This window comes from Sebastes fasciatus, chromosome 23 (assembly GCF_043250625.1).
Source record: "Sebastes fasciatus isolate fSebFas1 chromosome 23, fSebFas1.pri, whole genome shotgun sequence".
NCBI lineage: Eukaryota > Metazoa > Chordata > Actinopteri > Perciformes > Sebastidae > Sebastes > Sebastes fasciatus.
In genome coordinates, this window is record NC_133817.1 from 18,939,235 (window position 1) to 18,964,480 (window position 25,246).

The window sequence follows — 25,246 nt, forward strand, 5'->3', positions numbered from 1 at the left end:
AGGTGTGTTGAAAGGATTAGCCACATAGTGCTTCTCACCTGCCGACATAAAGAAACAGCCCATAGTAAGGGTATGAGAGAGAAAAGTGTCAATTATGTGAGAGATCTGAATAACATCTGTAGAGACCCTCCCTGTTGTATAACATCTGTAGAGACCCTCCCTGTAATTTATCACACACTTTTTGGATAAAAGACATTCATGTGTTAATGAAAAGAACAAAACAAAAAAATATCTATGTATGTACTTATTTGTGTATTTATTTAGCCTATTTATCTTCTACTGTTACTTTGATCCTGTGCTTAAATAATGTTACACTTTTATAGAATGACCAAACTATCTTCTTGGCTTTTATTTTGACATGTTTGCCTTCACTTCCTGGTCACGTGACTGCCGTTCTCCGCACTTCGATTCAAAAGAGAAAATGACAGAAAGAAACTTGAAGAAACTAAATCGGATCGTTTTTTTTATTTGTTTTTTTCGTTTTTCGTTTGGAAACAAAAAACAAACAGAGCACCACGTGATTCCGTTTTTCGTTTGTGGTTTAAAACGAAAAAACGAAAAACCCACGTGACTTCCGTTCTTCAATTCAAAACGAATAATGAGAAAAGGAATTCGCAAAAACAAACAAACGGCCCGGTTTGGGTTCGTTTTTCATTTTTTGATTCAGAAACGAAAAACGAGAAAACGGCCGTTTTCTGGTTTTTGGTTTGAAACGAAAAAATAAAAAAACGTTTTTTCCTTTCTGAATTCCAAAGGAAAAACGGAATATCCGATGATACCCAGACCGAGGGGACTGTGTTGTACAATACAGACATAGCATGTCTTCAAAAGTCAGAGCCACCCATTACTGGAATAGACTTCCTATTGAATCATTGTTTGGTAGTGCAACATGGCAGACTCCGTGAAGAGGACCCGCTCCCGATTGAGATATGAACGGCTCATTTTGAGCTAAGGAAAACAACGATTCTTAGTTTCAGGTGATTACACACTAATGAAAACACAACAAGGAATATTATATTCCTTTTCCGCTGCTGGTCATACCAGACCAAGTACGGCTATAACAAGATCACTGAGCAGTGGTGGAATGCAACTAAGAACGAGTAAGATTTTCAGGTACTTGTACTTTACTTGAGTATTTCCATTATACTTTATACTTCCTCTCCACGAGACATAGGCCTCTGTCATGTTGCTGCTGTCACACCACCAAAGAGTTTTGACTACGTTGTTCTGGACATCAGTCGCGGAGGTAGTGACCATTTCACAGTTATTGAAATCTACCGTCCCCCATCCGCAAATTGTGAGGCCCTGGAAGAAATTGCCAGATTAATATTATTCCTGAGCTCGTTATTTTGGGTAATTTGAATTTATATTGGCTCTCAAAATACTCTGCCAGACTACAAGAACTGTGCTTAGAGCTTAATCTACATCAGCTGATTTCTAGTCCTATACATGACTAAACAAAGCCAATCATTTTAAATCAACCATATTATAGCGTATATTAACAAACAATCCACACAAGTACCCCACTAGTGCTGTCTTTGCTTATGACATCAGCGACCATTGCTCATTGCATGTGTTAAAATACTAGAAACCACCAGACTAACACCAAACCTTGCATAGTGAAGAAAATTAATTTTAAATTTGTTATTGATCCAGATATTTTAAAATTATTTGCATCGCTCTGACTCTGAGCTTTTAATCATTTTTACACAACTTTTAACAACGTACTTTATAAACATGCTCCCTGTAAAAGTTTTGTGTAAAACACTGTTTAAATTCTTGGTTTACCTCAAATATTTACTAAGCTCTTATTGTCAGAGATGCAGCATGGAAGAGAGACAAAACCAACAACCATCTGACCGACTGGCAGAACCGCAGTCACCAACGTTTGCCTGTTTCAGGCTTATTGAAAAAGCCACTTCTCGCTTGCAAATACTGTATACCTCCGACAATGCATCAGAGCTTTGGAAAATGATCTAGTCCTTGAAAAAAAATCCCCCTGCCTTGCTGTGTGAAGCTTTTAATCATCTTTACTAGTCAGTTTAAACCCTAAAAAAATCAAAGGGTGAAGATAATTTAGATCCTTTGCCTCAGTGCTGATTTGATTGCAGCACCTCTAGCTCACATTTGTATCATTTGCGTCAGGTAAAATTACAAAAATCTGGAAGTTTGCGCAGATTATACAGGATTTAAATAAATACCGACCAATCTCAAAATCTTCCTGCTAAGCAAAAACCCTGGAGTTCCTAGTAAATTCTCAGCTAAATTAAGATCGAGTCACAACAGCAGCCACATTATGTACTTAACAATATTATTGAAGCCTTAGACAATCATCAACACTGTACTGCACCTGTGATGGAAATCTGAGAGCAGGTCATTCCAGGACACCTTGATGGCTTACGCAGAGGCGTTGTTCGAGGAGAAAAGGGATTAGCAGTACAAGTCAACCACGGTGCCGCCCCAAATTCTGCAGGTTTTAACCCGGATACATATCACTGTCTCTCATACAAACATCTAAATATGCACACACACACACGCCCAAACATACCCTACTTAATCCAATCTAATCTCTACTCCCGGATTTATCATATCATCACAATACATCATCGTACCTGCTTGATGTTCTTGTCAGTATGTTTGTACATTACGTCTGTCTATTCTATGTCATTTTGTCACGTTACTTCACAAATGAAAAAAAAAAAAAGATATTTGATGTCTTTATTATATCGTATTTGATAAGATTATTGATATTTGCATGTCATTGTATATATATATATATTGCTAATCATCTGTTAATGTTTATAATTATTCTTTGCTCCGTCATGCCATGTTGAATTTGAATTAGTATTTGCCAATCACAGCATAGTAGGGCGGGACTAGGCGGAGCACTCTTAGGGAAAAGGAAGAACCGCGCAATTTGAACTGGTTTTGCTAGTGTCAGCAAAGAGTTCCACCATTTTGGACTGAAACCGCCAATGAGTCCATAGCCATGAATGTATAAAGAGACGTCTGTTAATCAGAGGATAACTTTTTTTCTAGGCAAATAAATGTGCATCAGACCCACAGGACTGCACCGCCCTGCACGCTCATATGACATATCTGGTTCTGCCAGCTTCCTACTGACTGTATGCGGCTGTAATAAAAGATATATTGGCTGTAATTCATCACTTATCTTATAATACACCCATGGGCTGTATACGGTTCCGTGCATGGTGGATGTATTATAACGTCTCTGTTCCCAAACAACCAGCTATCCATCCGCAGGGCAAACACACAGGATACATCCTCTCATACATACATGGTCTGTGGTCTATTGTACATCGATTTTGGAGGTCCTTGACATGAAAAAACATTATCAGTTATCTCTCTTTCCAATTATAATTTTGTTTAAATAACCTATTTTTTCCTGAGGGCTGGGTCTTAAGACAATGTGGCTACTCTACTTTGCACATGAACATCCTGTTTTATTTTATTTTTTACATTTCAATTGTTTTCTTTCTCACTTAAATGCTGTGACTAAACGCAGCTGAGCCATGGAATCTAAAGTGGAGGTTTGAATAAATACGGTTATGCAATGCCACAGACAGGGACGGTGGAAGAACCAGAAGGAGCCAAAGTAAATGTTTTTTTAAAGCGGACCAAAGTCATTTTGTTATTTGTTAAGGACCTACAGAGCATGCCAACAGGGGCACTGGAGAAATGTGCCCATGTGTCAAAGTGTGCCCAGTATGCCCACAGTGGGTTAGACTTCATTTTTAAAGACATTTGAGAAGTTAGGCATAACACTTCCTTTGTAAACAACTGTAAACCAAAGTAAAGTTCCTACAAACTGGTAGGTGCTGGCCTCACCAATAGGAACTGGTAACTTTTCCAGTAGGGGTTGTATGTTCCTCAGGTCACATGGGATACATTCTATGGGGAGACGTGTTCAGGACAGATTACAGCACATCTCCAACGAGGAGTCAGCAAAGCTTTTATCAGCTGTACCGACCAGTCATACCAGCATACAGCGAGTAAAACTGTATATGTTTATGTTTATTTAATTCATTTCAGGGGGAAATATTGCACTTTTTACTTCACTACATTTATTTGATAGCTATAGTTACTTTGCAGATTTATGTTAACACTAAATATAAATCAACTAATACATTATGATATATTGTTAGAGGTTAAGCTACCAAGAAGTCTATAAAGTGATTAAAATTAGCTCCACATTTACCATATGAAAATGATTCACACATGAATGCATTAATAAATATAATGCAGTAATATAATATGATTCTGACACGGACCCTTCTGCCTAATGAGTACTTTTAATTTAGGTACTTCAAACTGATTTTATGATAATACTTATTTTTTTACTTTACTATTATATGTACTATTTTTATACTGCAGTATTGTTACTTAAAAATTCTGAGTGTACTGAATTGAGCAAGGGTGTTTTATTGCAAATTAATTCAACTTTTCATGTGCAAGACAATGTGTTATTCCTTCTTTCAAAAATGACATCGCGAAAATGATGATGTAAAACACAGAACAAACCAGAAATGAAGAAAAAAAGGGAATTCGTATGACAAGCAGGGCTGTCAAAGTTTACGCGATAATATGCGCGTTAACGCAAATTTCTTTTAACGGCCCTAATTTCTTTAACGCAACTTGCGATTTTTTAGGTACCATCAGGTTCTTAAAGCTAAAGTGAACATCCTGGTATCATGTGAAACTAGAGAATCTAAGGAATCCATTGGTACCAACAATGCCATACTAGCTTGACGTGAATGAGGTTAAATAACGCTAAATTTCAGCCAGTTTCATCAGTTTGTTTTTTTAAATGATTCTGTTGAACCACAATTCAAAAGCAACAGCTGATTTTCATTAGTTAATTTTCAGTAAATTTTTATTTATTATTACTTTTGTCAGTTTCAAGTTATTTCAGTGACCATTGTGGGTTTTTCTCTCTTTAACGGAACGTTACCAACAACTTTGCCTACGTCTGTACATAATGTGTCCGCATTGGCCGAAGGTTGCAGCTACTGAAACATTACCGTCTTTCTAGCGTGCCAATCCTCCCAACTTCTCAAGCTAGGCAGGCTAAAGGATAACTATCACTGGTTAATAAGTGTCTTATAAAACAGACCACAGTTGAATGTCCAAAAATGAAAATGGGGCCAACTCTAGTAAGCAGATGTGAGCCCCATGCAGTCCAGAACTGCGGACATTATGACTATTCTCAATTAGAAAATACAGTAATAAAAAGGTCTATTTGAGTCATTTTGTGATAAGGTATCTGTTCTCACATTTGCTCTTGATTCATTTCTTATCTCAAAAGCATATGAGTCAGTGTGTAAAGCATAACATTGCTACGGCTTTATGCCAAGCATCATCAGAGGTTTAATTGATACTTAGTGCACACTTAATATTTTTTTAAAGTTGCAACACAAGTAGTATTGATATTGGTCATTATCTATCCAATCTGCATGCTTGTTTCATGATTTAATCTACAGTATCTGCTGGGTTGTGTTTTTTTTTTCTTCACTTTTCATGCAATAACTCACCGAGATCAGTATGTAACTCGGACCCGACATGATTGACTAGTGAACCCAGGTCTTTGAGATCCAACAAAAACACGAGCAAGAACAGAAACCTGTTCAAAGTTTAGCAAAAAGGAGTCCGGAATAGTCATCTCTCAAATACCATACATGGATGTTTCTGTCCTCTTTTGTGTATGCTCATGCATAAACTCTTAATAGATAATAACTAAGGATTCTTTTTCAGAACTTCAACTTTGAGTACAGAGCGCTCTGTACTCTGGAGAGTACAGAGCGCTCTGTACTCTGGAGAGCTCCTCTCCTCCTCCTCCTCATTTCAAAACGGACCAAGATGTTCTCAGCGCCATTTTGCACTCCTTGAAAGACCTTAATCACTTATTAAACCAAATTTGAGCATTTCAGCAGAAGCAGCATTTAAGGATAACTTTATATTGTTGTTCAACACTCCAGCTGGTTTTGTGTCTTAAAATACTGAGTTACACAGAGCTAACGTGACCATGTGGAAGGCTAGCTAAAATGTGTCAGCAACATTAAGCCAATTAACGCTGACCAGCTAATGTCAAACTATACTTGTAATGTCGGCAAGTCGCAATGTGGAGCAGTGACAGTTGTGTTCTTATTAATGTCCATAGATTACAGTAAAACACAAAGACTGCATGTGTAGGGAGTTGGCTGAACTAGCTAACAAGCTATCCGGGGCTAACTGCTAACACGTGGCGGGTAAACACAAAGTTGTGATTGCTGATTGATTTCATCATAATATAAGAGAACACAAGCAAAGAATGTCATTTAAAAATAACTTTACTTATTGCTACTTAGGAGCATGATATTAATATTAACGCAATATTTTGTGATCAGAATTGAGAGACTGTTTATCAAGAATTGAAATGGCTGTTTTTACACATTTTGGTGTTCCTGGTTTGTCTTTGATCACCACTAAAACATCTTCCATGCTGTAAAACCCTGCTATATCATCATGTCTCGCACAGCAGAACTGTAGAAGAGGTAGAATGGCAGATTGCTGTGAGGCTGATGGCAACGCATTGTGGTAGTTCTTAATTGTCAAAAAGTCTTCTGTAATTCCCTGATATAAGCTAACTGACTTTATTTCCCCTGTATTCCTTTTAATGTTACATGAAATTGTTCTACTTGTTTTTTCAGATGTCCCCGTTATGAGCTGTGGTCCAGTGATGGTAAGTATCATTTTAGATAAGTTAATATTAACATTAGTCTATGTTTACACACATGTCAAAATGGTTTCTGCTGTCACGTCTCAGAGACTCCACTCAGTCCAGACAGTTACTTTGAATTTGAAATTAGACAAATTCTGATTGTGATTTTTAAAGCCCAAATCGAACAATACGATTATGCCAACAGGAGCTGATGCTACTGTCAGAGTAACTTTGTGTTGTAGATCATAACACAAATTCAGTTTTGCTTTTACAGATACCATCATGTTGATTAAAAACAAAATCAATAACGAACAGAAATATGTCAGGATCAGTGAACCGAGCTTGGAGGAATTCTTGAATGCTGGTAAGCCATCAGTCACACCCTTGATGATGCACGTCATTGTTCTGTTGGTTGAAAATAATTTCCATATCTCACTTTCTGGCAAGCTACCTTTTGGGCATTTCCAGAGGTCACAGCAATCAAGGGCTGACTTGTATTGGTCGGCTTAGTTGAGTTTGTTTCTCACCTAACTGGTATCTAGGGACAACTTTTTTTTAAGATGATTAATGAAAGTTGCCAGACAGCATGATCAGATTGGTGGTATGGTATCATATGGTATGACTCCCTGTTTGTGTTTTTTCCCTAAGCTTTCCTGAAGTTCTCCATCCCACCCGTCACCAAAGGCATCAGAGTATATGATGAGACGGGAACTGAGGTGGATACAGACGTCTTTGAAGAAGTAGCACAGCAGCCCAACGCTGGTGTATTTACTATCACATTTGACAACGGTAAACTTCTATCTTAATTCCCATTTCTTTCAGCATAGTCCAATGAATATTGAATAAGACTCAGTTACACGTTAAGGTTGTGATAAACTGACAAATGGTAGGTGTTTATTTTTCTCTCTTCCCTCTCTTTCCTGAACTACACGTAGATTCCCAGGGAACAAGTTCGTCCGGCTCTTCCGAGGGGAAAACTTCGTCCGCCAGTCCACTGCTTGATGTCGTAACCAATTCAGTGCTGGATCTTTCAGGCTGCCGCCCTGATGATACGGTCATCCTGAAATTTGTATCCTGCGACTCTGATGATACAGTCATTCTAGATGATGATTACAGCCCTTCCAGAAAACGGCAGAAGGAAGATCAAGATGCCAAACGTGTAAGTTGATGTGTAAAATGTATGTTGTGATAGCTTCCTTTGAGGATTGCACACTTTTGATATTATTTTCCTGTGTATTTACTGTCAGCTCTCCAAGATTATTTAATTTTTAGTGAATATTGTCTCGTCTTCTGTCGTTTCACAGTTGGTTGAATCTGCGCTGGCCAAGAAACCTGATGGAGACTCTATTGTCAAGGAATACAACCGGACGAAAGGTCTGACTGACTCCTCACGGCGACAGATGATTAACATCCTTGCAGCAGAAATGACTGAAACTCATGGGTAATTCAGATGTCTTCAGCCTGGTATGTGTTGAGGTAGCTGATGAGATGCCAGTATTTTGTAAAATCAGGACTCTTATTGTGAAAGATGAACAAGTAATACTTACTGGCTCTGGTGTAGAAACCATTTGTTTTGATGAACATTACCATGCATTTAAAATTGTGTTTAAGCCATTACAGGCACTTAAGGTGTTTGATGTTCAAGAGTTGCTCTACTTCAGACCAGTGGATGTTCAAATGGCATATGGAACAACAGATTCCTCCCTTTTCATAGTTCCATATTGCCATCTAATGCTGCCTTGACCAGTGTTTTTAGTGTTAATTCAAAGTTGACGATTTTTCATATGGACCTTTATGGATCATTTAAGTGGCGTTTTAGGCAAAATTTAAGATGTTGATGTTTGCAATGTATCCTCTAGGGGGTAATCTAGGTAGCAGGATGCGATGGCCTTAAGGAATTTGGCTGTTTGTATGAAATTTAATTTATGAAACCCAACTTGAATATTTGATAACAGAGTAAAGTAATTTATTGATCATTACCATTTAGCAAGATCAAAAGTTGTTGGTTGTCTGGCTGAGGTAATCCTGCTTCCATATATATCTCCTAATGGAATTTTCTGTCGTCATTTGTATTTCCCTAAGGGTGGTTTGTTGTATTTTAGTGATGGTTGAAAAGGAGTTATTGTTATTCAACCTACAGACAACTGCCACCATACTGATAGATTCCAACCAAGATCTTTACAATTCAGCTATTAGAGCTGTCACTTTTCTTAAAGGAGAGATTTGCTAATTTTTAACCTATCTCAGTCTACCTGCATATAGTATGAAAAATGCCCGCATTTGTTGTAGACATTCTCTGGGGCACAGCGACATCGTTTGGCGTTTTTCACACTATATGCGGATAGATTGAGATAAGGTTGTAAATCGGCAAGTCTCTCCTTTTAAAAATTTAATTTGAACACCTGCTGGAATAGAAAACCCACTAATCTCTGGGAAGTTGAAAGTCCAATAGTAAATCTAACTGCACTCCACATAGTGTTATAGATGGAATATTTCAAAGCCATTTTAGCATGTTTGAACAGTGTTTCAAATGAAAAATGTATTTATTTTTTGGCACTTGAGTTGGCAGCAGCAGTATAATGTATGAACATATAGTCAAATCTTCTAAAGCCAAATATGTCTCACCACTGGAAAAAAAAATTCTGAATTTGGCCAATTACTAAAATCAACACAAACACACATGAAGGCAGGTGCACTCTCACATCACAACTCATTCAGTGGCCAATTCGATAATATTTTGGTATGAATCGGTTGGTAGATTCCAGATGATAGTGAAGTTTGTTCTGGGTTGAAAATAGCTGGAATTATCCTCTATGTGTATCCTCTGAAATGCACTTTAAACAATATTTTTCATTGTTAAGAGAAAATAGTTAAGATTTTACAATTTGAAATATACCATGTCTTCTAAGAACCCTGTTTTTCTTTTCATCTCTTAAACTGAAAGTGAAGTTTTATTGTTATGTAGCTCGTGTTGGTGTGAGCACGTCTCAAACTACATTTGACCTGAGGATTAATGTCTTTATTTTTAATAAATTTGTATTAAGACATGGATATAATGGTGTTTATTGTTTCCCCCCTGCAAACATTTTTAGTTTTACCTGTTTTAAGTATCAGGTGGACATGGTAAAGTAGAAAATGCAAAACACTCAAAACTAATTCTGTTGAAGAATGCATTTTATTAGAAAAGAGCTTATTGTATGTGTTGAGGTAGCTGATGAGATGCCAGTATTTTGTAAAATCAGGACTCTTATTGTGAAAGAACAAGTAATACTTGGTGTTGGGTAAGAATAACACTTAAAGGGAGTAAGTACACGAGTAAATATGTTTTAACACTGGCAGGAGTCATTCAAAAATCAACACTGTTTGGAGTAATTTCTTAATCAACACTTAGTGTTAAGTTGGTTTAACACTCATGAAGAGTAAATTAATAAGAGTTAATTCTGATTAACACTTAAAAATTCAGTGTCAACTATAAATAACACTATGAGTGTTATTTTCGTCATAGTGTAAAACTTGAGTAACACTTCTCAGTGTAGTGTAGTGTAAAATATTAACTCTTTCTAGAGTTGAATTGACTCTGAAAATTCAACACTATGTCCATTGTTATTTTAACACTCTGTAGATAGGGACCATATGTTCACTGACTTAGTGTTAAAATTGACTCTTTAAGTGTTGGATTAACACTGTCGATTTTGCTGTGTACGATCTTCTCCCACATACAGTAACATATCATTTTACAAGCTGGTCACAAGAGGATTCTGAAACCATTTGAGTCCCTCTACAAACAGACACTAAAAACACTTGACCAAAAGGCCAATAGCTTGGTCTGGGTATCATCGGATATTCCGTTTTTCCTTTGGAATTCAGAAAGGAAAAAACGTTTTTTTATTTTTTCGTTTTAAACCAAAAACCAGAAAACGGCCGTTTTCTCGTTTTTCGTTTCTGAATCAAAAAATGAAAAACGAACCCAAACCGGGCCGTTTGTTTGTTTTTGCGAATTCCTTTTCTCATTATTCGTTTTGAATTGAAGAACGGAAGTCACGTGGGTTTTTAGTTTTTTCGTTTTAAACCACAAACGAAAAACGGAATCACGTGGTGCTCTGTTTGTTTTTTGTTTCCAAACGAAAAATGAAAAAAACAAATTAAAAAAACGATCCGATTTAGTTTCTTCAAGTTTCTTTCTGTCATTTTCTCTTTTGAATCGAGGAGCGGAGAACGGCAGTCACGTGACCAGGAAGTGAAGGCAAACATGTCAAAATAAAAGCCAAGAAGATAGTTTGGTCATTCTATAAAAGTGTAACATTATTTAAGCACATGATCGAGGTAATAGTAGAAGATAAAACCATGGAACGAGTTCTTGCCAGCCACCTGACCAGCACAGTGGCTACTAAGCTAGATCTGCTCCAGTTCGCTTAAATAAGAGCGACAGAGTCCCAGACGACGCTGTGCTGACTGCTTAACACCGTCCACAAAACACCTTATGCATCCTAAAGGTTATGCCAGAGCTTTATTTGTGGATTTTAGCTCAGCTTTTAACTCAATGAAGACACATATTCTCCTGAAAAGGCTCCTTGATCTCAACATCAACACAGGGTTAGTTGTGTGGATCAGAGGGTCTGTGTCAGGGAGAACATGTCAGACAGGCTGCCCACAAGGCTGTGTTCTTTCCCCTGTGCTATTCTCTCTTTTTACTAATGAATTTATGACCAATGAGAAACATTTTAGACTGTTTAAGTATGCGGATGACATGGCCTTAGTTGGCCTTTTACAGGAAACAGGCCCACTAGGTGAAGCTGCCTATCTGGCCCACACTACAGCCCTTCAAACACGGTGTCACACTAGCCAGCTAGAAATCCATGTGGCTGAGAAGAAAGAATTAATCATGTGCTGCACAAAACAACATTTGATCACAGAGCCAGTTTCACTTGATGGCCAACATGTTGAAACTGTGGAACACTTTAAATACCTCGGTACAGTCCTGGACACCCAGGTGAGCTTCTCTGAAAATACAGAGTATATCTTCAAGAGATGCTCACAGCGACTTTATCTTCTAAGGAAACTTAGTGGCCTCGGTGTCAGCCGGCAGATTTTAGAATTAGTGTACAAAACTATTGTTGAGAGGATTTTAACCTTTAACCTTCCTGCCTGGTACGGTCACCTACACTGTAGATAGAAGAATAAACTGTCTAGGATTGTGTCAATGGCAGGCAAAATAGGTGGTAAACCCCAAAAGCCCTTGACTCAACTTTTTACAGAAAGGACGAGGAAGAAAGCGAGGAGCATCCTGGCAGATAGCTCCCATCCTCTCTGCAGCCAGTCGGGAGGCGCTATAGAGCCCCTCTGGCAACTAAACATGTGTTTAAAAAGTCTTTCATCCCAAATGCCATCAATACTCTTAACTCAACACAGTGACTGAGCAGATCTGAGCCACAGACACTGACATGAACTGTTTTTAATGTGTAACATAACCTGTCTCTGTTTTTTACTAACTGCTGTCTGTTGTTTTCTGTGTTTTGTGAGCCGAAGAGAAAAATCCACCCTGGTGGACAATAAAGTTTGATTGTATTGATCAGTTCATATTGAGGGGCCGTCAGCTTTACAATTTAGTTTGGAGGGAGATTCGGTATCAGTGAAGTCAGTGCATTTTATGAGTGGGCCTTCTGTGACGTTACCCACCGTAGGGGTCAGAGGTCACCACTCCTCAATCCCCAAGGATTTTCTTTTCAGTCAAATTTTCAATTTTGACGCATTTATAGATGAAAAGTCAATTCAATAATCATGGTCAATGATAGATAAGTATGGTTGATCAGTATGTTTGCCAACCTTCAGACATCATAGTCTAATATGAGGATTAATCAGCCTGAGTTCACTAAAAAACTGAAATCACTAACTTTCTGTATTCTGTTTGGTAGTTTATGATGCTTTTCAATCATTTCTAGTCTGTTTGTTAGTATATGTAATTTAGTTAATTTGTTCGACATCATGATAAGGCTGATTTTTCAACCAGTGGTTATGACATTAATGCCAGCTAGACAGAATAAAGCTCTGTCTGTCATGACAATAGAACTGTACTGAAAGCCTTTCCTTTACTCGGGTGACTCTTTACAGCCTTCTGAAGACAGCAGGTATCTGTTAAATCTACAGTATCTAGAGTGATGGAGTGGCCTTCAGTCCAGTACAGTATTGTCATGACAGACAGAGCTTTATTCTGTCTAGCTGGCATTAATGTCATAATCGCTGGTTGAAAAATCAGCATTATCATGATGTAGAACTACTCGGCTACAGCCTTCCTAATGGAGTGCAGGGGATCAGGTGGAAGTGTCAGGTGTGTTGAAAGGATTAGCCACATAGTGCTTCTCACCTGCCGACATAAAGAAACAGCCCATAGTAAGGGTATGAGAGAGAAAAGTGTCAATTATGTGAGAGATCTGAATAACATCTGTAGAGACCCTCCCTGTTGTATAACATCTGTAGAGACCCTCCCTGTAATTTATCACACACTTTTTGGATAAAAGACATTCATGTGTTAATGAAAAGAACAAAACAAAAAAATATCTATGTATGTACTTATTTGTGTATTTATTTAGCCTATTTATCTTCTACTGTTACTTTGATCCTGTGCTTAAATAATGTTACACTTTTATAGAATGACCAAACTATCTTCTTGGCTTTTATTTTGACATGTTTGCCTTCACTTCCTGGTCACGTGACTGCCGTTCTCCGCACTTCGATTCAAAAGAGAAAATGACAGAAAGAAACTTGAAGAAACTAAATCGGATCGTTTTTTTAATTTGTTTTTTTCGTTTTTCGTTTGGAAACAAAAAACAAACAGAGCACCACGTGATTCCGTTTTTCGTTTGTGGTTTAAAACGAAAAAACGAAAAACCCACGTGACTTCCGTTCTTCAATTCAAAACGAATAATGAGAAAAGGAATTCGCAAAAACAAACAAACGGCCCGGTTTGGGTTCGTTTTTCATTTTTTGATTCAGAAACGAAAAACGAGAAAACGGCCGTTTTCTGGTTTTTGGTTTGAAACGAAAAAATAAAAAAACGTTTTTTCCTTTCTGAATTCCAAAGGAAAAACGGAATATCCGATGATACCCAGACCGAGGGGACTGTGTTGTACAATACAGACATAGCATGTCTTCAAAAGTCAGAGCCACCCATTACTGGAATAGACTTCCTATTGAATCATTGTTTGGTAGTGCAACATGGCAGACTCCGTGAAGAGGACCCGCTCCCGATTGAGATATGAACGGCTCATTTTGAGCTAAGGAAAACAACGATTCTTAGTTTCAGGTGATTACACACTAATGAAAACACAACAAGGAATATTATATTCCTTTTCCGCTGCTGGTCATACCAGACCAAGTACGGCTATAACAAGATCACTGAGCAGTGGTGGAATGCAACTAAGAACGAGTAAGATTTTCAGGTACTTGTACTTTACTTGAGTATTTCCATTATACTTTATACTTCCTCTCCACGAGACATAGGCCTCTGTCATGTTGCTGCTGTCACACCACCAAAGAGTTTTGACTACGTTGTTCTGGACATCAGTCGCGGAGGTAGTGACCATTTCACAGTTATTGAAATCTACCGTCCCCCATCCGCAAATTGTGAGGCCCTGGAAGAAATTGCCAGATTAATATTATTCCTGAGCTCGTTATTTTGGGTAATTTGAATTTATATTGGCTCTCAAAATACTCTGCCAGACTACAAGAACTGTGCTTAGAGCTTAATCTACATCAGCTGATTTCTAGTCCTATACATGACTAAACAAAGCCAATCATTTTAAATCAACCATATTATAGCGTATATTAACAAACAATCCACACAAGTACCCCACTAGTGCTGTCTTTGCTTATGACATCAGCGACCATTGCTCATTGCATGTGTTAAAATACTAGAAACCACCAGACTAACACCAAACCTTGCATAGTGAAGAAAATTAATTTTAAATTTGTTATTGATCCAGATATTTTAAAATTATTTGCATCGCTCTGACTCTGAGCTTTTAATCATTTTTACACAACTTTTAACAACGTACTTTATAAACATGCTCCCTGTAAAAGTTTTGTGTAAAACACTGTTTAAATTCTTGGTTTACCTCAAATATTTACTAAGCTCTTATTGTCAGAGATGCAGCATGGAAGAGAGACAAAACCAACAACCATCTGACCGACTGGCAGAACCGCAGTCACCAACGTTTGCCTGTTTCAGGCTTATTGAAAAAGCCACTTCTCGCTTGCAAATACTGTATACCTCCGACAATGCATCAGAGCTTTGGAAAATGATCTAGTCCTTGAAAAAAAATCCCCCTGCCTTGCTGTGTGAAGCTTTTAATCATCTTTACTAGTCAGTTTAAACCCTAAAAAAATCAAAGGGTGAAGATAATTTAGATCCTTTGCCTCAGTGCTGATTTGATTGCAGCACCTCTAGCTCACATTTGTATCATTTGCGTCAGGTAAAATTACAAAAATCTGGAAGTTTGCGCAGATTATACAGGATTTAAATAAATACCGACCAATCTCAAAATCTTCCTGCTAAGCAAAAACCCTGGAGTTCCTAGTAAATTCTCAGCTAAATTAAGATCGAGTCACAACAGCAGCCACATTATGTACTTAACAATATTATTGAAGCCTTAGACAATCATCAACACTGTACTGCACCTGTGATGGAAATCTGAGAGCAGGTCATTCCAGGACACCTTGATGGCTTACGCAGAGGCGTTGTTCGAGGAGAAAAGGGATTAGCAGTACAAGTCAACCACGGTGCCGCCCCAAATTCTGCAGGTTTTAACCCGGATACATATCACTGTCTCTCATACAAACATCTAAATATGCACACACACACACGCCCAAACATACCCTACTTAATCCAATCTAATCTCTACTCCCGGATTTATCATATCATCACAATACATCATCGTACCTGCTTGATGTTCTTGTCAGTATGTTTGTACATTACGTCTGTCTATTCTATGTCATTTTGTCACGTTACTTCACAAATGAAAAAAAAAAAAAGATATTTGATGTCTTTATTATATCGTATTTGATAAGATTATTGATATTTGCATGTCATTGTATATATATATATATTGCTAATCATCTGTTAATGTTTATAATTATTCTTTGCTCCGTCATGCCATGTTGAATTTGAATTAGTATTTGCCAATCACAGCATAGTAGGGCGGGACTAGGCGGAGCACTCTTAGGGAAAAGGAAGAACCGCGCAATTTGAACTGGTTTTGCTAGTGTCAGCAAAGAGTTCCACCATTTTGGACTGAAACCGCCAATGAGTCCATAGCCATGAATGTATAAAGAGACGTCTGTTAATCAGAGGATAACTTTTTTTCTAGGCAAATAAATGTGCATCAGACCCACAGGACTGCACCGCCCTGCACGCTCATATGACATATCTGGTTCTGCCAGCTTCCTACTGACTGTATGCGGCTGTAATAAAAGATATATTGGCTGTAATTCATCACTTATCTTATAATACACCCATGGGCTGTATACGGTTCCGTGCATGGTGGATGTATTATAACGTCTCTGTTCCCAAACAACCAGCTATCCATCCGCAGGGCAAACACACAGGATACATCCTCTCATACATACATGGTCTGTGGTCTATTGTACATCGATTTTGGAGGTCCTTGACATGAAAAAACATTATCAGTTATCTCTCTTTCCAATTATAATTTTGTTTAAATAACCTATTTTTTCCTGAGGGCTGGGTCTTAAGACAATGTGGCTACTCTACTTTGCACATGAACATCCTGTTTTATTTTATTTTTTACATTTCAATTGTTTTCTTTCTCACTTAAATGCTGTGACTAAACGCAGCTGAGCCATGGAATCTAAAGTGGAGGTTTGAATAAATACGGTTATGCAATGCCACAGACAGGGACGGTGGAAGAACCAGAAGGAGCCAAAGTAAATGTTTTTTTAAAGCGGACCAAAGTCATTTTGTTATTTGTTAAGGACCTACAGAGCATGCCAACAGGGGCACTGGAGAAATGTGCCCATGTGTCAAAGTGTGCCCAGTATGCCCACAGTGGGTTAGACTTCATTTTTAAAGACATTTGAGAAGTTAGGCATAACACTTCCTTTGTAAACAACTGTAAACCAAAGTAAAGTTCCTACAAACTGGTAGGTGCTGGCCTCACCAATAGGAACTGGTAACTTTTCCAGTAGGGGTTGTATGTTCCTCAGGTCACATGGGATACATTCTATGGGGAGACGTGTTCAGGACAGATTACAGCACATCTCCAACGAGGAGTCAGCAAAGCTTTTATCAGCTGTACCGACCAGTCATACCAGCATACAGCGAGTAAAACTGTATATGTTTATGTTTATTTAATTCATTTCAGGGGGAAATATTGCACTTTTTACTTCACTACATTTATTTGATAGCTATAGTTACTTTGCAGATTTATGTTAACACTAAATATAAATCAACTAATACATTATGATATATTGTTAGAGGTTAAGCTACCAAGAAGTCTATAAAGTGATTAAAATTAGCTCCACATTTACCATATGAAAATGATTCACACATGAATGCATTAATAAATATAATGCAGTAATATAATATGATTCTGACACGGACCCTTCTGCCTAATGAGTACTTTTAATTTAGGTACTTCAAACTGATTTTATGATAATACTTATTTTTTTACTTTACTATTATATGTACTATTTTTATACTGCAGTATTGTTACTTAAAAATTCTGAGTGTACTGAATTGAGCAAGGGTGTTTTATTGCAAATTAATTCAACTTTTCATGTGCAAGACAATGTGTTATTCCTTCTTTCAAAAATGACATCGCGAAAATGATGATGTAAAACACAGAACAAACCAGAAATGAAGAAAAAAAGGGAATTCGTATGACAAGCAGGGCTGTCAAAGTTTACGCGATAATATGCGCGTTAACGCAAATTTCTTTTAACGGCCCTAATTTCTTTAACGCAACTTGCGATTTTTTAGGTACCATCAGGTTCTTAAAGCTAAAGTGAACATCCTGGTATCATGTGAAACTAGAGAATCTAAGGAATCCATTGGTACCAACAATGCCATACTAGCTTGACGTGAATGAGGTTAAATAACGCTAAATTTCAGCCAGTTTCATCAGTTTGTTTTTTTAAATGATTCTGTTGAACCACAATTCAAAAGCAACAGCTGATTTTCATTAGTTAATTTTCAGTAAATTTTTATTTATTATTACTTTTGTCAGTTTCAAGTTATTTCAGTGACCATTGTGGGTTTTTCTCTCTTTAACGGAACGTTACCAACAACTTTGCCTACGTCTGTACATAATGTGTCCGCATTGGCCGAAGGTTGCAGCTACTGAAACATTACCGTCTTTCTAGCGTGCCAATCCTCCCAACTTCTCAAGCTAGGCAGGCTAAAGGATAACTATCACTGGTTAATAAGTGTCTTATAAAACAGACCACAGTTGAATGTCCAAAAATGAAAATGGGGCCAACTCTAGTAAGCAGATGTGAGCCCCATGCAGTCCAGAACTGCGGACATTATGACTATTCTCAATTAGAAAATACAGTAATAAAAAGGTCTATTTGAGTCATTTTGTGATAAGGTATCTGTTCTCACATTTGCTCTTGATTCATTTCTTATCTCAAAAGCATATGAGTCAGTGTGTAAAGCATAACATTGCTACGGCTTTATGCCAAGCATCATCAGAGGTTTAATTGATACTTAGTGCACACTTAATATTTTTTTAAAGTTGCAACACAAGTAGTATTGATATTGGTCATTATCTATCCAATCTGCATGCTTGTTTCATGATTTAATCTACAGTATCTGCTGGGTTGTGTTTTTTTTTCTCCACTTTTCATGCAATAACTCACCGAGATCAGTATGTAACTCGGACCCGACATGATTGACTAGTGAACCCAGGTCTTTGAGATCCAACAAAAACACGAGCAAGAACAGAAACCTGTTCAAAGTTTAGCAAAAAGGAGTCCGGAATAGTCATCTCTCAAATACCATACATGGATGTTTCTGTCCTCTTTTGTGTATGCTCATGCATAAACTCTTAATAGATAATAACTAAGGATTCTTTTTCAGAACTTCAACTTTGATTGAAGTTCTGTTGAGAAAAAAAATAGGTATGTGAATGAAAATTGGGTTCTATGGGTACCCACGAGTCTTGGAGTCAAATGCACTTTCATAGACTAAGCTACTGGAGTTACCCTGCACTATATTCAGTTTTCTTCATCTCATTGTATTTTTATATCTGGTATATTCTTTTATACTTTGTACTTTGCACTACTAACTTTTTTACTGCCTTTTTACTTACATTTTTGCACTATGGAACTGTGATGCTGGAAACTTGAGTTTCCCTCGGGATCAATAAGGTTACTATCTATCTATCTATTCTATCTATTCATTCTCCTCTCTGCGTGTGAATGTTTCCATAGTTTGGATCCATGACCATACCGGACTAATGAAACCCAGAAGCCTTTTTTTCTGCTCATTAACCCCACCCCTCTCTCACTCTCTCTCCCTGACTTGCATAAAAGAGGCTGTCTCCCCTTGTGGGTGCAGTGTAGTAAGAGTCTGCTTGCACGAACGGCTGCTTGTTGATTAATCCTGCAAGAACTGCAGCAGAAGATCCAACATGATACCTTCAGTTACGCTCAACACTGGAGCAAAGATGCCTATCGTGGGTCTAGGAACATGGCTGGTAAGGCATTTAACATTTTGCACTTATAATAGATACAGAAACAAGAAAACAGATGGATGTTTGGACTTGATAGTTTATCTTTACTCTTTTTCTCTCAGTACCTACAGTGCTACATTTCAGGGGTTCTATGGTCTATATTATCCATCTTTACCAGACGCAACAGTGATGCTGATATTGTTTTCAACTTGTGAGTTTGTGTGTGTGTGTCTGTGGACAGATTTTTGTGACAGCAAGCATGCAAAGTGCAGTAATGAAACTTTAGAGATGTGTAGTTGGGATGTAGGGAAGGGGTCAGTCTCCCCCCACTTTACGCCTTTGACCTGATTTGGGGTCGCGGCTGGTGTGATCCCATCGCAAGATGGTCTCTAGTTTTCATATTGCCTGAAACTACTGCAATCTAGGTTGAAAAGTGCAGAGAGTCCAGGACATCAAATAAATATGTAGTCCAACTGTTTAATCAAAGAGTAATGATTAACATTGAACTGCACACAAACCTCTGCCTGAACACATTGGGTACTACTGGTGATGCCAGCAATGACAAGATGTCCTTAACATTCATTCACTGACACAAGACAATCCAAGCCACAGCTGCCACCGACACCCATCTCACTCAATGTATAGATGCTTATCTGCGTCTTGTCTTTGTGTCACCCTACCTCTGTAGGCAGACCAAGGAAAGGTCACTGAGGCTGTTAAGGTGGCAATAAGCGCCGGTTACAGGCACTTCGATTGTGCTTACGTGTACGAGAATGAAGAAGAGGTCGGGGCTGGGATTTGTGCCGGGATTGACGAAGGAGCAGTCAAGAGGGAGGATCTATTCATCGTCAGTAAGGTACTGTATCAGAATAAATAAATACTGCAAATTTATCTCAATTTGCTCTACGGCATGTTATCTCCTTTTGATCTCAGGTTTCTTTATTCTTCGTAAGCTAGTCGAGGGATGAAGTCTAATTTGTGAATGAAAACATGAAAACATTGTCAGGTTCTTCTCCCGTTTTACGTTCACAATTTCTTCACTCCTCTCCAGTGTGACCCAAATAAACACCATACACTGACAGGTATACTATATTTATTGTTTTTCATAGTTGTGGTGCACCTGCCACCTTCCATCTCTGGTGAGGGGAGCCTGTGAGAAGTCGCTCCGTGACCTGAAACTGGACTACCTGGACCTTTACCTCATGCATTTCCCTATGGGAGGCAAGGTTTGGATACCACTGTTCTGTCCTGTCCTGGTCATAGAAAACAACAGCCTGTCTGTTGGTAAAACCACCAGCATCAAGGGTTCTGGTCAAGCTCAAGCTTTAGCATATTCCTCCTGTCTAAAGCCGGGCATGCACTGTACGATTTTAGTCCGTTTCTGGCCCAAATATTTGAGCCACATGACTCATTTTAGAGTCGTACCAAATTTCAGCTTCGTCGGTCGTTGTTTTCAGTTTACGGGGGGGATCGAGGAATGATTAACTCCTCCCAACCGGCCGTCGGATGAATTTCTCAGTAAGAGTAGGAAGTACACAATAACATTTCTAAAATTGTACAGTGTGTGCCCAGTTTAAGCAGACGTGACTTTAGAGAATTAGGCAGCAGTTAATGTTCTGGCCTTTCTAAATTATTCCCTGCTTAACAGGGTTCCTTAGTGAGCTTGTAAGAGCCAAAACATGATGTATGATGTATACAGAGGTTGGTGTAATTCACTTTTAGGAACACTAGGTGGCACTGTATTAATTGATTGACCCAGCCACGGGTATATAGGTAAGGAGGTGTGTTGTTGGCGTCAGGGTTTAGCCCGGAAGGGCAAATGGTTTTTGACCGCAGGGACGCTGAATTGTTTGCCGTGTTATTATTGTTTACTCGTTGCTATGGTAACTGGACTTGCTTCCTTAATACCATATTAGGAATAAATGAACTGTTATTGTAAAACCAACGAGCGGACTCAGGATCAGTTTTGTACAGCACAACAGACAACTAAAGGACCATCTACAGCGAAAAGCGCGTCAGTCCAGGGCTAATCACCTCAGTAGCTAAAGTATTAGATTTTAGCTCCTACAGAGCTAATAAGTATTATCTTCAGAAATAATTTTCTTTTTTTTTTGCAGACAGGTGATAAGCTTTTTCCATTTGATGAGCATCAACAGATCATTCCTGATGGCAGCAACTTCTTGGACACTTGGGAGGTAATTTAAGTGACTTTTTACTTACAGCAATGACTTATATAGTCAAAACTGACTTGTTGGCAGCTTAAAACAAACTAAATATGGAGAAATAAGTTGCAAAACAAGATCACTAACACCCGTGTGCAATGTGTCTCAAAGGCCATGGAGAAGCTGGTGGACGCTGGGTTGGTCAAAGCTATCGGAATCTCCAACTTCAACAAAGACCAGATTGAATCCATTTTCAACAAGCCAGGCCTCAAGTACAAGCCTGCCAACCACCAGGTACAAAATAAGACTACCGTTCAGCAACATAACGTAAAAGGAAGAAAATAAAAGCTAAGGGATTCGGGTGTTCTTCCAGATTGAGTGCCACCCGTTCCTGACCCAGGTGAAGATGATCAACTACTGCCAGTCAAAGGGCATCTCAGTAACCGCCTACAGCCCCCTGGGATCCCCAAACAGATCCTGGTGAGAGGCACCTATCATACACAGCGCTCACACAAAAGTGTCAAGAATATCACTCATTGTTCTCTGTTCTTATTATATTTTTGTATTTTATATACGAAAGGGCTTTATCTGATGATCCCTCTCTGCTGGACGAACCTAAGATCAAGGATATTGCTAAGAAGTACAACAAGACTCCAGCACAGGTGGAAAAAAAGTCAACCTAAAGTCTATCTTCCTCTTTCTTTTTCTTGGAAAAATAAGGCTATAAAACATTTTGGATTATGTTAACTGTGGAATGCAAAGGAAAAGTTTCGTAACACTCGTAATGAACTTTAAAGGAACAGTGTGTAACATTTTGGGGTGATCTATTTGCAGAAAAGTAATATGCTATTCTAGGTTTTCATAGAACTATGTTTTCATTTGTGTATAATCACCTGAAACTAAGAATCGTTGTGTTTTTGTTAGCTTAGACTGAGTCGGTTATATCTACACAGGGAGCGGGTCCTCTGGTGCCTTCAAATGAAACTCGTGAGCTCGTGTTTACAACATGGATAATCGTGTACACGATAGGCTTGGCGTTTAAGTGGTTAAGTCGTGAGAACGCGGCTGCTAAGCAACAGCAATATTAACGTTTCTGTTGGCGTCTAGAAGCCACAGAGGCTAACAATTTAGCAAGCTAGCAAGTGGGTAACATAATGCAGGAAATGCAAAGGCATAATGACAGGAAAAGATGAGGCAGTCGGGAATATCAACATTTTCCTCAGACATATTACATTTTGAAGAAAAACGATATACGACTAAAATTACAATATATTCACTTATTGTATACTGAAAAATGAACTTCCATGGCCTCCTCATTTCTGACAACGTCAACAAACATGTCACAACTCGGCGATTTCAGAAACTTTGCACTTACGAGGTCGTGAATACCACAAGAGCAGGACGTTCATATGGACTCTTCTCGTAAACACGGTAAACACGACCCCTTTTGAAGGCACCACTCTTCTTGGAGTCCGCCAAGTTTCCACAGTAGCCCAGAAGTGACAAACCAAACACTGGCTCTAGCGAGAGCCTTTCACATTTTTACATTACCTGAAGGCCACCGTAGTTCTCCGACACGCTGGTGAAACTGTGGTAACGGGAGCCGCAGAGTGCAAATCCGTGGTGACGCCAGCCGCTCTCTGACATCGGTTGCTCCTAAAGCAGTGTTGTTATGGTAAAAAAATGGCCTCTGAGCGAAGCAAATTACATTACAACGGTATTGCAAACAGCGGCTCACGTTACCTCAGTCTTGGAAAGGGAGGAGTGAGCGAAGGGGTATTCAGTTGGTTGCAATCTGCAACCACACCCCTAGATGGCGCCAAATCCTACACACTGGCCCATTAATATTGTATTTCATTCTTAAGAAGCACAATATGTAAAATGAGCACATACATATAGTGAAGAAACAGATATTGTATCGTGATATTTGTATGCGTTTCTGTCAGCGGGTTGACAACGCTATCAAAGGAAACCCCCCAAAATTGTCTAAAATTAAATTATCGCTTCATTTCAAAAGTTAAAAAACAGAAGTCAGCAAGGAGGAAGCGGTCACATTGTGGATGAAAAGGTTTGTTAAAAAAAATCTAACCATGGGAAATTAAAGACTATAGTATACTGTGTGCTGATCCACCAACATTTTAGTCATGCAAAGGTGTTCAGGAAGAGGCCTGAATAATTAATAATGCTTATAATAATGCTGTTTTCTCCACCAGGTTCTCATGAGGTTCCACGTCCAGAGGAACACGATTGTCCTTGCGAAGTCAGTGACGCCCTCTCGGATCAAGGAAAATTTCCAGGTATTTTAATCTTAATACTTCAGCAGCAGTTACTTTAGTCTGTCCTTCTAATCTAGTCTATTACAGGATCATTTTCACATGTAGATTTAGGGAAAATAAGTTGCGGTTGAGTCAACACACTTTCAAGCGATATATCATGCGAAACTTTACATCTATTTTGTTAGAGGTATTTGGCAAATAATTGGGATTATGTGCTTTATAGTTCCATTACAACTTAAGTTATTTTTGCTTAGAGTTGCTTGGCTGTTCTTGTTCTTTCAGGTGTTTGACTTTGAGTTGAGTGAAGACGACATGAAGACCATGATGAGCTTCCCCGAGTGGAGAGTGTTCAAATTAAGATGGTGAGTAGACAGGGAGACCAACAGAGCGATATGATGATAACAGGAATAAGAAGATTTAACTGAATTCTTGTAAGTTATTGGACCCATTATCAGCATCTCAAGCTATGTATGTCTTTTCTCTACAGGGCCTCAAAGCACAAAGACTTCCCCCTGAATACAGAATACTAGCTCATCAGACAACACGCTGCACCGTTTCTGCCTCGCATCAACTACTGAGCTTTCTTTTTTATTCAAAATCGACACGCTGCGTTGTCAAAACTACTACCCGACAAATGTGATCAAGCCTGAATTATGTTGCCAAGCTTCTACTGAACCATTTTTGTATAATGCTCGCTATAGAAAGAAATGATTTAATGAAAGTACTGGATACGTAGGTTGTGTGGAATTAACTTTGTAGAGAAGATAAATGTGTGGGGCAATACCTGACTGTTGAACGTGATCACTATAAATGCTATGTAGTTACTGAAGCAGGCTGCTCGTTATGACCATAGACTGTTTATCTATGGTTGTGACAAAGTAAGAATACAAAGAAGGTTAGAGGTCAAGCACACAGACCTCAATGAACCAGAAGTAAGTAGTAAAATGATTCTGCCAGAACCAATTCAGTATAATTTTACTACAGTAAAACTAAACCGGCAGTATAAAAATATTTGGGAATATGGCCCAACATGATGCAAATTGCACCAATTACACAATAAAATAGAAACCAGAAAAATTGAAGATGGTGGTTGGTTAGCAAACTCAGTAAAACCGAGCATTTATGCAGTGTTTGTAATACTGATTTAGTTACCTGCTAGTCCCTTTTCATGATATATAGACAGCTAGATAGTAACTTTATTGATCTCGAGGGAAATTCAAGGTGTATGTGATGATGTATTTGTACTGGCTAACCCCTGTACTTATGCTGCATTTCTTAATGCTTTTAATGTGAAGTGCTTTGAATTGTCTTTCTGTATGAAATTTGCTGTATAAATACACTTGCTTTGCCAGTATGTGAGAACTCGACTTGATACAATATTGACATTTTTAGTTACAATTT

The 25,246-nt window shown here is 38.4% G+C and overlaps 1 protein-coding gene across 4 annotated transcripts; it reads left to right on the plus strand.

The window, feature by feature from the left end:
* Window positions 1–19,190: 19,190 nt before the first annotated feature.
* LOC141761997 (aldo-keto reductase family 1 member B1-like) lies at window positions 19,191–24,922 on the plus strand. Of its 4 annotated transcripts, none has more exons than XM_074625763.1 (10): window positions 19,264–19,431; window positions 20,096–20,263; window positions 20,517–20,633; window positions 21,525–21,602; window positions 21,741–21,863; window positions 21,943–22,049; window positions 22,150–22,231; window positions 23,783–23,866; window positions 24,128–24,207; window positions 24,333–24,922. In XM_074625763.1, the coding sequence occupies exons 1-10, from the start codon at window positions 19,366–19,368 to the stop codon at window positions 24,373–24,375; spliced, it is 948 nt and encodes a 315-aa protein (XP_074481864.1). In that variant the 5' UTR covers window positions 19,264–19,365; the 3' UTR covers window positions 24,376–24,922. The 4 variants fall into 4 exon arrangements, with proteins under 4 accessions (XP_074481866.1, XP_074481868.1, XP_074481864.1 ...); XM_074625764.1 differs by having other exon boundaries at window positions 19,284–19,431; window positions 20,100–20,263; XM_074625765.1 differs by lacking the exon at window positions 20,517–20,633 and having other exon boundaries at window positions 19,191–19,431.
* The last annotated feature ends 324 nt before the right edge of the window (window positions 24,923–25,246 follow it).

Excerpts from the sequence above, each read along its gene's own strand:
- LOC141761997 (XM_074625763.1), top strand. The coding sequence starts at position 19,366 with ATGATACCTTCAGTTACGCTCAACACTGGAGCAAAGATGCCTATCGTG. Across the intron at positions 19,432-20,095 it reads TGGGTCTAGGAACATGGCTG|GCAGACCAAGGAAAGGTCAC; the intron begins GTAAGGCATTTA and ends CTACCTCTGTAG. Across the intron at positions 20,264-20,516 it reads ATCTATTCATCGTCAGTAAG|TTGTGGTGCACCTGCCACCT; the intron begins GTACTGTATCAG and ends TGTTTTTCATAG.